Below are 13,708 nucleotides of genomic sequence, written 5' to 3' on the forward strand. Positions count from 1 at the left end.
TCGAGGGGCGTGAAATTTTGTCGATTTTTTTTTTTTTTCGTTTGAGAGGGTTGGACGCCTTTTTTTTTTTCTTTTTTTTTTTTTCAATTTTTTCAAATTCTGTTTTGTTTGCCCTTTGGGAGCTGCTCGTTGTTCCCTCTGCTCCTCCACGCGGCGTTCCTGTGCCTGCATACTCAAGCGAAACGTTCTCGCGCTCTGATAGTGGACGCGCCGTTGGGATGCCTTGGAGCGGTGGTCCCAGAGGAAGAACAAACCGAGCTCGGTTCGCTTCGACTTTTTTTTTTTTTTTTTTGCATTTTGAAAATTCATCAATTGCATTTCTCAATCCAAATCCAGACGAAATCAGCTCATTCTTTTGTCTTTCGCTTCTTTTCTTTCGTTTTTTTTTTCTATCTTCTACCATGCGTTCTTATTCTCTCTTCGCGCTTCTGGCTCTGCTTTCGCTGGCTGCCAGCTCGCTCGCTGATGGTGAGTGCTTCGAGCGTTCCATTTCTTCAGTACACACAGGGACCCGACCATTGGAGCGACTGTAGAGACGAGCTTCGATTGCTCCCTGAGGACATTGGAGTCGGGGGAGCAGGTTTGAAAAAAAAAAGAAGAAAAAAAGCGCAAAGAAAAGGCATAACAAAGTTGAGTCAGCGTGGGGTTGAATAACTCGATCGGGATCACGACCCTCGGATGAGTAGATTCTCAACAGGCGGACAGCCGCCAAGCAACATTGAAACAACACTTAACGATGCGACATGCGGACCAGTCAAGCAGCTCCCCGTGGGGACTTGCTTATTCATCATTTGTGCTTTTTCGTTCGCATTGTGCAAATTAAAAAAAAAAAAAGGCGATCGCCATTTTTTTTTTTGAAAGCATTTTTTTTCTGCCTTTTCCGACCTGCCTTTTTTTTTTTTAACAATTCTATTTTTTGTTCTTTTGTCGTTTGTTTTATTGTTCTTGTTTCTCCAAAAACTGCCATGCACTGCAAACTCACAATGGTTTTGTTCTCGAATGCTTGACAGTTACTTTCGCGCCCATCGATTTCGGCCCGGTTGATGCCAACGGTGTCCAAATCATTTCCAATATCCCTGAGGGCAGCCCTTACAACCTCCAGTTTTCTCTTGTCGGCGGCACTATTGCCTGCTGCGGCTACGCGATTCAACGTCGCAACCTTGACAGCACCAACCCTGCTGACTGGGCTGCCTTTATCGACGATCGTATCGTGATCAGCGCCGGTAGCGACTCTTTCGGCTACACTGCCACCGTGACCATCACCGCTGTGTCTAGCGACACGACCTACCAGTACCGTATTGCTGCCACCGACGGTGCCACCTCGTACTCTGATGCCTTCAGCCTCGAGGTTACCACTTTTGGTGTCATCGGCAAGGCTTTGCAGCTCATGAAGGGCCCTGTTGGCTTTGTTGCCTACTGGACCCCCGCGCGGGTCGGCCCCAACAACCTGGTTGGCGTTTACGACTACCCCTCGTACACTCGCAAGCTGTTCACCACTGCTGTCGCCAGCGGTGGTTCGTACATCAAGCTGTACCTGACCTACTCCAACCCCGGCGTCTCCACTGCCATTGTTGCTCAGGACAAGCTTGGACACAACAGCTTCTGGTATGTCTACGACCAGTTTGTTGAAGGCAGCTTCACTGGCGTGCTCTTCCCTTCCGCCTCTGTCGACTCTTTCCGCAACGCAATGATCAGCTGGCTTGCCCCTCTTCTGAAGGCTGCTGGCAACTCTGCGCACGACTACAAGGTCGAAATCGCTCGCATGGGTACCGCCAACTCTGCCGCTGCTCGCACCTTCCTCTTCTACGCCCGCGACTACCACACTGGTCAACTCGCTTCGAGCACTGTCACCCTGGCTGCCCTGACTGCCGGTGGTGTCAGCGTTGGCAGCGCGTTCACCGTCCCTGGCTACGGTCAAGTCGCCACCAACACTGTCAGCTTGACTGCTCTCACGTACTCGGTCATCCGCTCGGCCTCCACCACCAACAGTCTCAACGGTGGTAGCAGCTACTTGGGCTTCATGGCCAGCGGCGTTGTCGGTCGCTCTGCGACTGGCTACACCACTGCCCAGCCTCAGCTCTGGATGGCAAACCTCAACTTTGTCCAAGCTGAACCGGCGACCTCGGATCAGCTTATTTTCGAGGCGGTCACTGACGTCGTGGTCTCGGAGAACGTTGCCACCCCGTTCCGCTCGCGCCAGCCCTACCGCTTGAGGTCCAACACTGGTCTCTACCTGGTTGTCAACAACGATTACACGACGACCAACGGCTTTGCTACTCTCAGCACCACCTCCACTGCCAGCGCCGCTACTGCCTTCGTCATCGGTGACAACACTGATGCTCGCTATTTCCTCACCGATGCTGCCCAAGACGTCGTCGGCACGGATGATGGCAACCTGAACGTTTGGGCTGCCCCTCCTTGCGTGGAGCTCGCCGTCGCCAACTGCCGCAACGTTGAAGACGCTCCCCAGTACCGTCGTCTTGAATTGGACCTCGGTGGCACCTTCTCGGTTGACAAGATCTCCATGTGGTTTGACTTTTACTCGGTCTCCAAGCCCCAGACCACCACTCCCTTCGTGTCCAACTCGTGGCCCTCGACTTCCCGATTCCCCAGCAACATTACCTCCGCCACCGGCCAGAACATTGAGCTTTGGCTCAAGAGCGAGACTGGCGACTACGTCGACTTTAGCGCTGCCCTTGACGGTGCTGCTTTGACCAACTGCGTGAATCGCCGTACCCCCATTGCTGGCCTCACCTGCCAGCTCACCTTCACCATTGCTGCCTATGGTCAGGCTTCCCTTGGTCTTGTCGGCAACGTTGGCTACCGCCATGTTCGCATCGTCCTCGACGGTCTGCCCACCACTTCCGAGTCCCAGATCTTCTACCGCACCCACGCCATTCGTGACATCCAAGTCGCTGGTGGCTGCAACTGCAACGGTCATTCGTACAACTGCGACCTGCTGACTGGTGACTGCTCTCCTGCCGGCACTGCCGGTTGCCAGCACGACACGGCTGGTGTTTCGTGCGATACCTGCGCTCCTGGTTTCTTTGTCAACTACGGCAACAAGCCGATCACTGTGCCCCCGAACACCGAGTACACTTGCACGTCTGACGTCTCCACTGTTGTTGGCAGCAGCGGCAACTCATTCCAGGTGACCAACTGCGACGGCCCTAGCTTGCCCGATCTCGGCTATGTTGGTCTTGCTGAAATCCCCGATCGCAGCGAGGCTTTCGACGTTTACTTCTACGACGGCGGTCCGTGCGTGGGCTGCGACTGCTACCTCCACGACAACTACACTTATGGCGTTCCTGGAGATCGCGGCTGCGAACAAGTCACCGGTGAATGCCACTGCCACCCGTCCACTTTGACTGAAGGCCACAACTGCGAGCTCTGCGAGGATGGTGCCTGCCGTACCTCGACTGACTTGTACCAGACCTGCGAGCTGTGCGTTTGCAACCAGCACGCTGTCGACACCACTTCCACTGGTGCTGACTCTTGCGCCAAGGACACCTGCGGCTGCAACTGCAAGCCCGAGGATCACGTCACTGGCTTGCACTGCGAGGACTGCGAGACTGGCTACTGGTCCGTCAGTGGCTCTGGTCTGTTGGGCGACGTCTGCTTTGCATGCGAGTGCAACGGCCACAAGCCCAGCGGCGACGGTGTCACCGAGGTCTGCGATGTCACTGGCGGCAACTGCGACATGAGCGGCGACCCGTGCAACGGCTTCACCACTGGCGAGCATTGCGAGAAGTGCCTCCCCGGCTACTACCGCCCTTACATTTCTGGCACTCTCGACGTCGATCTGACTGACGACTGTATTCCTTGCGCCTGCGCCAACCTTGCCGACCCGCTGACCTGGGGTGACGGCACCACCGCCATCTGCGACCCCAACGGTGGTGTTTGCAACTGCCGCTCGTCTGCCAACGTTGTCGGCGATCACTGCGAGGAGTGCATTGACGGTTTCTTCTCCCCCAACTCTGGCCCCGGCTACACTGACACTGTCGGCTGCTCTGCATGCTTGTGCAACGACCACAAGGGTGTCACCAACTACTGCAACCGTCAGGGTGGTGAGTGCAACGAAGGCCCTACCGGCGCTCCCGATCCATGCCAAGGCAACACTGAAGGCTCCAGCTGCGAGCTGTGCAAGGCCACCTTCTTCCGCCCCTACGTCAGCGGCACCAGTGTCGATCTCACCGACGACTGCCAGTCTTGCGACTGCAACGGTCACTCCATTGCCCCCATTGCCGGCGTGGATACTTGCAACGCTGAGGGCGGCTACTGCACGTGCGATGGCGTCTCCAACTCGGAGGGCAACCACTGCGAGTTCTGCATTGAGAACTTCTGGAACGAGTTTGGCAACTCGGAAGACGGCCGCATCTGCGCGCCCTGCGCCTGCCACGGCCATTCGACCACTTGCTCGAACTTTGGTGTCTGCTCGTCCTGCTCTGGCAACACTGAAAACGGCGCTGGCGACTCTTGCGACGAGTGCGTTTCTGGATATCGCCGCAACACTCAGATCAACCCCGCTGACGCTGGCAACCCGACCGTGATTGAAGATGCCCGCTTTGACACTTGCACCCTCTGCACCTGCAACGGTCACTCGACCACCTGCGACTCGTACACTGGCTCCTGCACCAACTGCGATGGCAACACCGAGAACGACGCTTGGCCCAACGCTTACTGCAACCGCTGCGATCCCACCTTCTACCGCCAGATTACCGGCTTTGTTCCTACCGATGATGTCTGCAATGTTTGCGGTCTGACCGGTGGCTCGTGCGATGTTCACACTCTTGCGGATGACTGCTTGTCTTGCGCCGATCAGTGCTTCGGCCCCAACAAGGAGTGCGTTGAGACCACTGGTGAGTGCACCAACTGCGCTGCTTCCAACGCCATCGGCCGCCGCTGCGAGCGCTGCGCACCCGGTTTCTACGGTGATCCCACTCAGGGCATTCCTTGCGTCGCTTGCAAGGGCGCCTGCTACCACACTGTTCCCCAGATTTGGACCGACACGACTCTGCTTGGCCCCATCCTCTCTTGCGAGACTGCCAACTACCCCGAGGTCCGCCAGTGCGTTCTCGACTACCCGCTTTCCGGCGACGTGATCTCGGCTGCCATTCCCCAGTCGGATGCCGTCATGTGCAACTGCCCCGAGGCTCCCGCTGGTCTCCATGCCACTCTCGACACCATCCCCCCGTACCTGAACCGCGACTGCAGCGCCTGCAACCCCTCCGGTTTCTTCGGTCAGCCCACTGTCTGCCTCACTCCCGGCCTTGGCGGCAGCGCCCTCGGTGACTGCGATGCCTTCCACACTTGCATTGAGTGCGGCTGCAACGGCAACATCAACGAAGCCCTGGCTGCCAACAACTGCGCCTACGACGATGCCAAGCCCTCTGACCTTTCCTGCAGCAACTGCGAAGGCCGCACGACTGGCGACTCTTGCGAGATGTGCGAGTCTGGCTCGTACGGCAGCGCCACGCGCACTGACGTCTCGGGTGTCTACCCCGGCTTCCCCGTTGACCTTTCTGGCAACAACCTCAAGTGCTTCCAGTGCGACTGCAACGGTCGCTCGCTTGCTGCGTCGACGGTTGACATTCTGAGCGACACCTGCACCACCACCTCGCCCACTACCTACTCCTGCGAGTGCAAGGAGCCCTACACTGGCGCGACCTGCCGCGAGTGCAAGCGCGGATACTCTCCGATCTACGACACTACCGATGGTATTGACTCTGCTCCTGGCTACGTTTGGTGCAAGCCCTGCCCCGACTGTATTCTTGCCCTGTACAGCGGTGGTATTGTTCCTCTTGAGGACGACGGTGCTCTGCTGAACGCCAACTTCAACTCGCTGAACACCTCCGTCGCCAACCTCTGGATTGAGGTCAACAACATTAACGCTGCCCTCCCCTACCGTGTCGCCGCCCTCCCGACCCTCCGCCGCGATGCCGACTCTGAGGCTGCTGTTGCCAACCTCATGGAGGAAGCCAAGGCTGCTCTCCAGGAGTCTATTGCTGCCAACCAGAACAAGCTTGCTGACGCCGAGTCCAAGCTCAACGAGCTGACCGCCAACGTCAACGTTGCCATTGCCTCCATCAACGACAAGCTTTCCCAGGCTGACATTGACACCAAGCTCACCCCCGCCGCTGTTCAGGCTGCCGAGCTTTCCGCTCAGCTCGCCACTGCCAGCGACAAGGTTGCCGCCCTCCAGCGTAACATGCGCGACTACGAGGCTCGCTCGACTGCCTCCATCATTGAGCACCTCACCCGTCTGGTTGCTGCCGAGAAGGCCGCCGAGACCGCTGCTGCTGACGTTGTCGAGTTCAAGGCTGCCACCCTCGCTCGCCTCGACGCGCTCTCCCCGCTCTCTGCCTCGCTCGCGACCCAGGTTGCCTCCGTTGCCGACTCGTTCACTGCTCTCTCTGCCTCCATCCACGCTGCCATGGAAGACAAGAGCCGCATCGTCGACGACAAGATCACTGCCGTTGCTGCCCTCTCCACCCTCGTTGGTGACTCGCTTGCTTCCGTCAACGCCTTCCAAGCCGACGCTGAGGCTCTGAACGCTCGCTTTGACTCTGTCTCTGCCACCGTCCAGTCGCTCGTTGAGGCCTCGTCTGCCCTTCGTGCCAACGTCAACGCCCGCCTTGCCGCTTCCCGCGAGGAGATTGTTGCCGCCACCGAGCGCATCGCTGCTGCCCAGGCTGACGTTACCGCCCAGATTGCTGTTGCCAAGTCCCAGCTCGGCGATGGCATTGAGACCATGTCTGCCCAGTTCGCTGCCCGCCTGACCACCCTCCGTCAATCGTTCGAGGATGCCGTTGCCGCCGAGAAGTCTGCCCACGCTTCCACCGCCACTGAGATCAAGTCGTTCGTTTCCTCGACCACCGAGGAGGCCCGTGCCCAGCTTGCCGACCACTCCACCAAGCTCGATGACTTTGAGCGTCAGCTCAAGGGCATTCAAGTTGCCATGGACGAGAACGTTGACGAGCTCGCCACCAAGCTGTCCGCCACCGTCGCCCGCCTCTCCAACGTTGTCAGCTCTGCTGCCGCCGGCCAGTTTGTTCTCCCCGACGAGTTCCACGGCTTCATCAACCGTGCCAGCTACGAAATGTCGACTCTCCAGCGCACCATCAAGTCGCGCGCTTCCCAGATGGAGGGCTACCTCGGCTCCAACCTCCTCGCCCTGACCGCCAAGCTCAACCAGATCCGCGCCCAGGCTGAGGTCGACAACGAGTCGGTCCGCCAGAACGCCCAGGTTCGCATGGACGCCGCCCTCGCTGAGCTCCGCAACGTCATCTCCCAGATCCGCACCGAGCAGTCGTCCGCCATCGCCGCTGCAGAGGCTCGCCTTGCCGCTGCTGTTGCCACCGCCGAGCAGTCCGTCCGCGACGGTGTTGCTGCCGCCCGCCGCGAAGTTGCTGCTGATGCTGCTGCCGTCAAGACCTGGACCGAGGACCGCATTGCTCACATCCAGGCTGAGGTTGATGCCAAGTCTGCCCAGATCTCCGAGTCTGCCAAGACTGCCGCCGACCGTGCCAAGCAGGTTGCCACCTCGACCATTTCCACCGCCAGCCAGGAGATTGCCCGCCAACGCGAGCTTGTCCTTGCCCCTCTTCGCACCGAGCTTGCCTCGACCCTCAAGTCGGTTGCTGAGGTCTCTGCCTCCCTTTCCAGCCTCGACCAGGCTTCCAAGCGCATGGCCAACAAGGTCCAGACCGTTGAGGCCGACACTGCTCTTGCTCGCGCTCAGCTCAAGAACCTCCAGAACAACCTCAAGGCCTTCCTGTCCATCCCCAGCTCTATCAACATTGCCGAGGACTTCTCCAAGACCGTCTCTCCCTTCACTGGTGACGCTTCCTTCGTCGCCAAGCACCTGCACCCCGGCTGCCGCAACGGCTCGAACCAGCCTTGCCCCGCCGACCAGGCTGACGCCGCTGTCGCCGCCGCTGCTCCCGCTGGCGCCTCTTCCTCGTCGTCCTCTTCCTCCAGCAGCGACAACAACGGTCTTGTCCTGAAGGTGGCGCTCCCCGCGACTGCCTTTGTTGCCTTTGTCGCCCTCGTGGTTGCTGGCGTGTTCTACCGCAAGTACCGCGCGGCATCTGCCAACAACGGCTACCACCGCGTTTCCACCCACATCTGAAGACCCTCCTCTTTTGTTGGTGCTTGACCCAAACAACAAAAAAAATATGCATCTGGGATCAAAACCTTTGGGATTTTTGTCTCATTAATTCCGTAATGTTGTTCAAAGTTCTTGGTGCATTTTTTTTCGTCCCCTGGTTGTTCAATGCATGTGTTTCTTATGTTTTTTGTCGTAATCCTAGCATTTTAAGTTTCTGCTGTTCACACTGGCTTTAGCACACCCCAAAAGCGCGAGCAAGATTGACTCGAGTCGTTCAAGAATTTCTCAACGTCGCAGAATTTCTCAAAGTCGTCGTTCTTGCGCTCTTTCCGTTAATCGTGTGATTCGGCACTCGAGTAGTAGTTTTACATTACCATCCATCCATTTCGTAGTCTTCATTTTCCCCACGTCGTGCGTTCGATGGGAAGCGTGCGTCATGTCAGACCCAACGAGCGACGACGATGAGGCCGAGTTTTTCGACGCCAGCGAAACTTTGGCACCCGAGGCGATGGCGTCTGTGCCTTTGTGCGTGTCTGCGTGGTCTGCTTTTTGTCTGCGTGGCTCTGTGCGGAGTGCATGTCGGGATGTCGGGGGGGGGATGGTGGTGGTGGTTAGGAAGGGCGAACAACAGTGGACCCGCTTCATTCCACTCCACTCGACCGGGTCCATAGCAGCAGCATTGTGAAGAGTCTCGCGCGTCCAACTGACACCTGAACGTGAATGATTATGATTGCAGATCTACAGAGTCAAGCAACCTAGGCAGCCACCACGCCGTCCAGACAGCTCCCTCAACGAGCAGCAGCAGTTCGTTGCCAAGTGCACCAAGTGGTGAGCTGGAGAGCATCGCACCTTCCAGTCATCCGTTTGTTGCCAAATCCTTGCTCAGTCAACCACTTGCAAGCGCGTCGGCAACGGCGAGTATGGCGAGCGCGGCGTTCGCGGCATCGCTCCCGACCAACGATCCTCAGGCCGAGTCCAACACCGATTTTGGGTCGATGCCCGTCCCGCCACCTCGGCGAAAGAAGGCGCAACAAAAGGTCGATCAACTATTACGCGCATCAACCGCTTCATTGGTCAGCGTTGGTGTGGGTGATGACCAGCCGTCCGACCCCGCCGACCCATCAACAAAAGCTTCCGTCTCAAACGGCGCGGGTGCTCGTGCCCACCTCCTGATGCCAAACCCAGGTTGGTAGACAATGCGTACTTGTTGTCGATCGTGCTGGTAGAAGGATGGCTTTCCCCAATTCTCATTTCGTCGTTTGTTTCGTCGTTTTCTTGTTGTTGTTTCTTGTTATTTCTTGTTGTTGTTGTTGTTTGGAGCAGATGGCCTCCCAGATGACGATCTACTCCAACGTATCAGGATGCAGAATCTTGAAGAGGGAGGTAAGACGACGGATCACGGCCGGGAGCAATGCACTGGCGGTTCTTTATTCTGCATTCACCGTTTCGTTCCTCTGTGCGTTGTCCAGCAGCACTCAATCCATTAGCACACCATATCATGCAGCGAGCACTTGACCTCGGGTCTCATTCCGACGCTGACCGCGATCCAGCCGAGTTGCAGTCCACCCCGAAAGGCAAAGATCGGTGAGTTCAAGATTGCATTTCACTCTTTTTTCCCCCCCCAGCTATGTGTGCGACACGAGCGCGAGAGCCAGCGATCTCGTTTTCCTGATGCCGCGTTTCTTCTCCATCTTTCTTTTCTTTTTTTAATCAATGGAAGGCTTTGCTGCTTTGTTTGATGAAAGGCCGCTGTCTTTGCTCATTTCATCTTTTCCATTGCTGACACCACTCGAATGCGACGACATGGTGACCGTGACAGAAAACCAAAAGGCTTTTTCAAATGGAAAGGAAAGTCCTCCACTGAACCACATGGTCTGGAGGATGACGACTTTGGCCACACGCACGCCTCGCCCGCAAAGGCGGATGTGCCGTCGCGACCACCGGATCGACCGAAGCCGTCGCAATCCCATTCCCGAACACCCTCTCAGCTCGACGAGGAGCCCGGAGAAGACTTTGTCAAAGTCTTCACGTCCAAGAAGCCGGCGCCGGCGTTCAATCACTTGCGGCAAACGCAGGACTTGAGCGGGCTGCATGTCGGCGCGATTTGGACGGTCAAGTTTTCTTTCTGCGGCCGTCTCATGGCTACAGCTGGTCAAGACACGGTCGTACGAGTCTGGAGCGTCAAGGACACAGGTCCCTTTCTGGAAGAAATGAAGCGGAAATTCGGCCGCACGGACGCTCCCGAGACTGCTTCCTCTTCTTCCTCTTCTTCCGCTTCCCGCCCCGCTTCAACCCATGGTTCAACATCGACAATGTTGCACGCCACCTTTCCGGATGGCAGTGGCGCGACAGCCCGGGCTACGACTGCCGGGCCCAGCCCTGTACACTCACGACCCACCTCTGTGGCCTCGACGACTTCTCATGCTTCCGATGTTTCGGCTGGGGGCTTCCACTCTCACGCGCGAACTGAGGGGCCCGGCCACTCTCGGGACGGCTCGTTTGGCACGGCACCAACTGGAATGAGCCCTGAGGACTGGCAGCTGTTTGAGCCGCAGCCCGTGTGTCAGTACAAGGGCCATTCTGCAGACGTGCTGGACGTTTCTTGGTCGAAAAACTACTTTTTGCTTTCGTCTTCGATGGACAAGACGGTGCGTCTTTGGCATATTGTGAGGCAAGAGTGTCTGTGCGTGTTCCAACACGCCGATTTTGTGACCGCTATCGCCTTCCACCCTCGCGACGATCGCTACTTTCTCAGTGGCTCGATGGACTCTACCCTGCGATTATGGAACATTCCAGAGAAGAAAGTTGCTCTCTGGAACGAGATTGTCGGTCCGAGCAGTAGTTTCATCACGGCCGCAAACTTTTGCCAAAACGGCAAAATGGCGGTGGTTGGAACGTACGATGGCCGATGTCTCTTTTACGACAGCGAGCGACTCAAGTATCACACGCAAATTTTAGTTCGCTCCTCGCGCGGCAAAAACAGCAAGGGTCGAAAAATTACTGCCATCGAGCCGATGCCAGGCGAGGTGCGTTTTTGTTTTGGTTGTTTGCTTGTTTTTGTTGTTTGTTTGTTTACTTGTTTGATTGTCCTTGGTCGAGCCTTGTTGCCTTCTTTGGTACTTACGAGCTTGGATTTCTTTCCGCCTGTCCGTCGCTTGACGTTAGGACAAAATTCTCATTACATCGAATGACTCGAGGATTCGACTGTACGATCTCAAAGATCTCACTCTAACGTGCAAGTACAAGGGAAGCACCAATTCTAGCAGCCAAATCAAAGCCAGCTTCAGGTGTGGTATTTCGTTGGAATGAGTTGAGCAGCTTTCGACTGAATCATCACTCATCCTGGTCGTTGTATTGTTGTATTAATCATCTTTAGCAATGATGGCAAGTATATTATATGCGGATCGGAATACCAGAATGTCTATGTCTGGAACACCTTCTTGGACGATGCGTTGGTGCGCAAGGGCAAGCTTTCCGAAAAGTTCACCGGGTTTCGACGCGACCGTAACGAGTCTTTTGAATTTTTCGCAGGTGAGTCCTATTGTTGATGCAGTGATTGTATTGATGCGAATGTGTGTGTAGAGAGACAGAGAGGCCTGATCGTTGCCTGCGAGCCGCGCCTCACTTTGGTCTTGCGCTTGTCACGCATTGGTCTGCACTTTTGCCTCTTCGCGATAGCTTCAATTTTCGCGCCGTATGCGACTGCTGGGCTCAAAGGCATCGAAGACACTGCCGAAGGCGAGGTCATTGTCACTGCGGATGTCATTGTCACTGCGGATTTCACCGGAAAAATCAAAGTGTTTATCAACCAGCATCCCTCACATTCGGCAATAGATTAACACAAGTGAATAAATGCCTTTGTGTGCGTTCGCCTTTTCTTGCATCCAATTCCGTTTTCATTGTGTCGTTCGAACTTTTGCAGCTTGGCGTCACCAAGACTGGAGCACCACACAACACAATCCGCAAACTGGAAGGAACAGGAAAAAAAAAAACCCAACTAAACGAAACAAACGAAACAATTTGCCAAATCTTCATTGCGGGATGAATGAAACACAATCACACTACAACAATGACGATGGAGAGGGGGGACGACGAAAACGCGGCAAAGCGACGCAGTCGACATTTTCGTGAGGGACAGAGAAAGTGCTTATTCAGCCTGGGCGGGGAACTCGAAGACAACATCCTTGCCAGTGAGCTTCTTGTAGACAGCCGAGAAGGTGTCAATCTTGTGCTCGAGGTTGGACTGCTCCTTCTTCTCAAGGTGGACCTTGATCAGTCGCGAGCCGTCAAGCTTGACGCGGGTTCGCTTGCCGGTGATCTCGGTGGGGAAGACGAGGTCGTCGAGGATGGCCTCGTGGACGGCAGTCAGAGTGCGGTTGCGCGGGCGGGGCTGGGTCTGGCCAAACTTGTTGTTGCGGGTGGGCTTGCGGAGGATGCGGCGTTGGGCAACAAAGACGATGTGTGATCCGCTGAACTTCTTCTCAAGCTCGCGAACAAGGCGGGGCTGGATGCGACGGAAGCCCTTGATCAGAGCGACGGGGACGAAGACAATGATGGCCTTCTTGCCGCTGCCGACATCAACCTCCTTGACGGCGCTGATGTGGAGCTCGTGGAGCTCAGCCTTGAGGTCCTTCTCGGCAGAGTTGTGCTCGAGATCGGCGATGGCCTGAGCAACAGCAAGCTCGAGCTCGCTGGGCTCCTGACCGACGGGCTTGACAATCTTCTTGGTGGCCATTCTGGTCGATGAAGATGGTCTGCGGTAGGTCAAGCGAAGGCGCACATGGTGTTGCAAACGGAGCGAGAAGCAGAGGTTAGTGATGAGGAGAAGAAGAGGGAGAGGGAGGAAAAAAAAAAAAAAAAAGCAAAGCAAAGCACACGCTCCCCAAAACCCCAGCTTCGTTGGCCTGTCATTGCACGACCGCCTGGCGTCCCTGAAAACAATCTCTGGGTATGGCAGCAAAAGAGAGATGCAAGCGCAGGACCAGCGGACGACGGGTGCTGTCGCGTTCCGAGCAACAACAACAACATAAGAAAAAAAAAACCGAACGAGCAAGCCAAACTGTCAAAGTCGCCCGCTCTTCTGTGCGCCAGCTTCCTGCCTGATGTGCCGCTTCAACAGCAGCTAATTACGACACATCCAAGAAGTCGTGGGAGACCGACCAGTTTGCTGGGGGCGGAAATGGCGCTGGAAGCCAACCCAACAGGACGGACGTTCGGGTTCAAAAGCCTTCAATCTCACAACCCCCCGACCTTTGCGCCGCTCTTTCGCCCACTAGTTGCATTGCACCCTCCCCCGTGGTGCACCCTATCGTGATCGTCACATCTCAACACATCGGATTCAAGGCTGTCGGGGCTGCAGAGTCAACGCGATGATGGTGGTGAACGCACAGAAAAAAAAGAGAGCGAGCAAACTGGCAAAGATTCATTTGGATTTGGCCATCATCGCCCTTGTTGGCAAATTTCCCTCCCTTTCCACGAACAAAGCCCCTGGATTCGTTTGCCGCCAGTTTTTCTCTTCAGAAAAAAACAAACAAAAACAGGAGAACTTTCAAAGAAATTGAATTCCTTGCACATCCGTCTGCCTGCAGGATTCCTCGT

At 56.2% G+C, this 13,708-nt stretch overlaps 3 protein-coding genes across 4 annotated transcripts; 2 read left to right on the plus strand and 1 right to left on the minus strand.

Annotated features, from left to right (window-relative positions):
- Window positions 1-401: 401 nt before the first annotated feature.
- Window positions 402-8,131, plus strand: CAOG_03066 (hypothetical protein; the record flags this gene model as incomplete). The annotated part of the gene is made up of 2 exons (XM_004363848.1): window positions 402-468; window positions 1,011-8,131. The coding sequence occupies 2 exons, from the start codon at window positions 402-404 to the stop codon at window positions 8,129-8,131; spliced, it is 7,188 nt and encodes a 2,395-aa protein (XP_004363905.1).
- Window positions 8,132-8,514: 383 nt separating this feature from the next.
- On the plus strand, window positions 8,515-11,925 carry CAOG_03067 (the record flags this gene model as incomplete). Of its 2 annotated transcripts, XM_004363849.2 has the most annotated exons (8): window positions 8,515-8,635; window positions 8,847-9,295; window positions 9,434-9,493; window positions 9,583-9,694; window positions 9,930-11,136; window positions 11,276-11,397; window positions 11,487-11,641; window positions 11,789-11,925. In XM_004363849.2, coding segments are annotated over exons 1-8 (2,331 nt in total), but the record flags the coding sequence as incomplete, so codon positions are not given. The 2 variants fall into 2 exon arrangements, with proteins under 2 accessions (XP_004363906.2, XP_011270236.1); XM_011271934.1 differs by lacking the exons at window positions 8,515-8,635; window positions 8,847-9,295 and having other exon boundaries at window positions 9,391-9,493.
- A 201-nt stretch (window positions 11,926-12,126) lies between these two features.
- CAOG_03068 (ribosomal protein S7) lies at window positions 12,127-13,522 on the minus strand. Its single transcript, XM_004363850.2, has 2 exons — window positions 13,499-13,522; window positions 12,127-12,864 (listed from the first exon to the last, which is right to left on the minus strand). The coding sequence occupies exon 2, from the start codon at window positions 12,843-12,845 to the stop codon at window positions 12,258-12,260; it is 588 nt and encodes a 195-aa protein (XP_004363907.1). The 5' UTR covers window positions 12,846-12,864; window positions 13,499-13,522; the 3' UTR covers window positions 12,127-12,257.
- Between the last annotated feature and the right edge of the window lie 186 nt (window positions 13,523-13,708).

The sequence above is a fragment of the Capsaspora owczarzaki genome (assembly GCF_000151315.2).
Source record: "Capsaspora owczarzaki ATCC 30864 unplaced genomic scaffold supercont2.4, whole genome shotgun sequence".
Taxonomy (NCBI): domain Eukaryota; class Filasterea; order Ministeriida; family Capsasporidae; genus Capsaspora; species Capsaspora owczarzaki.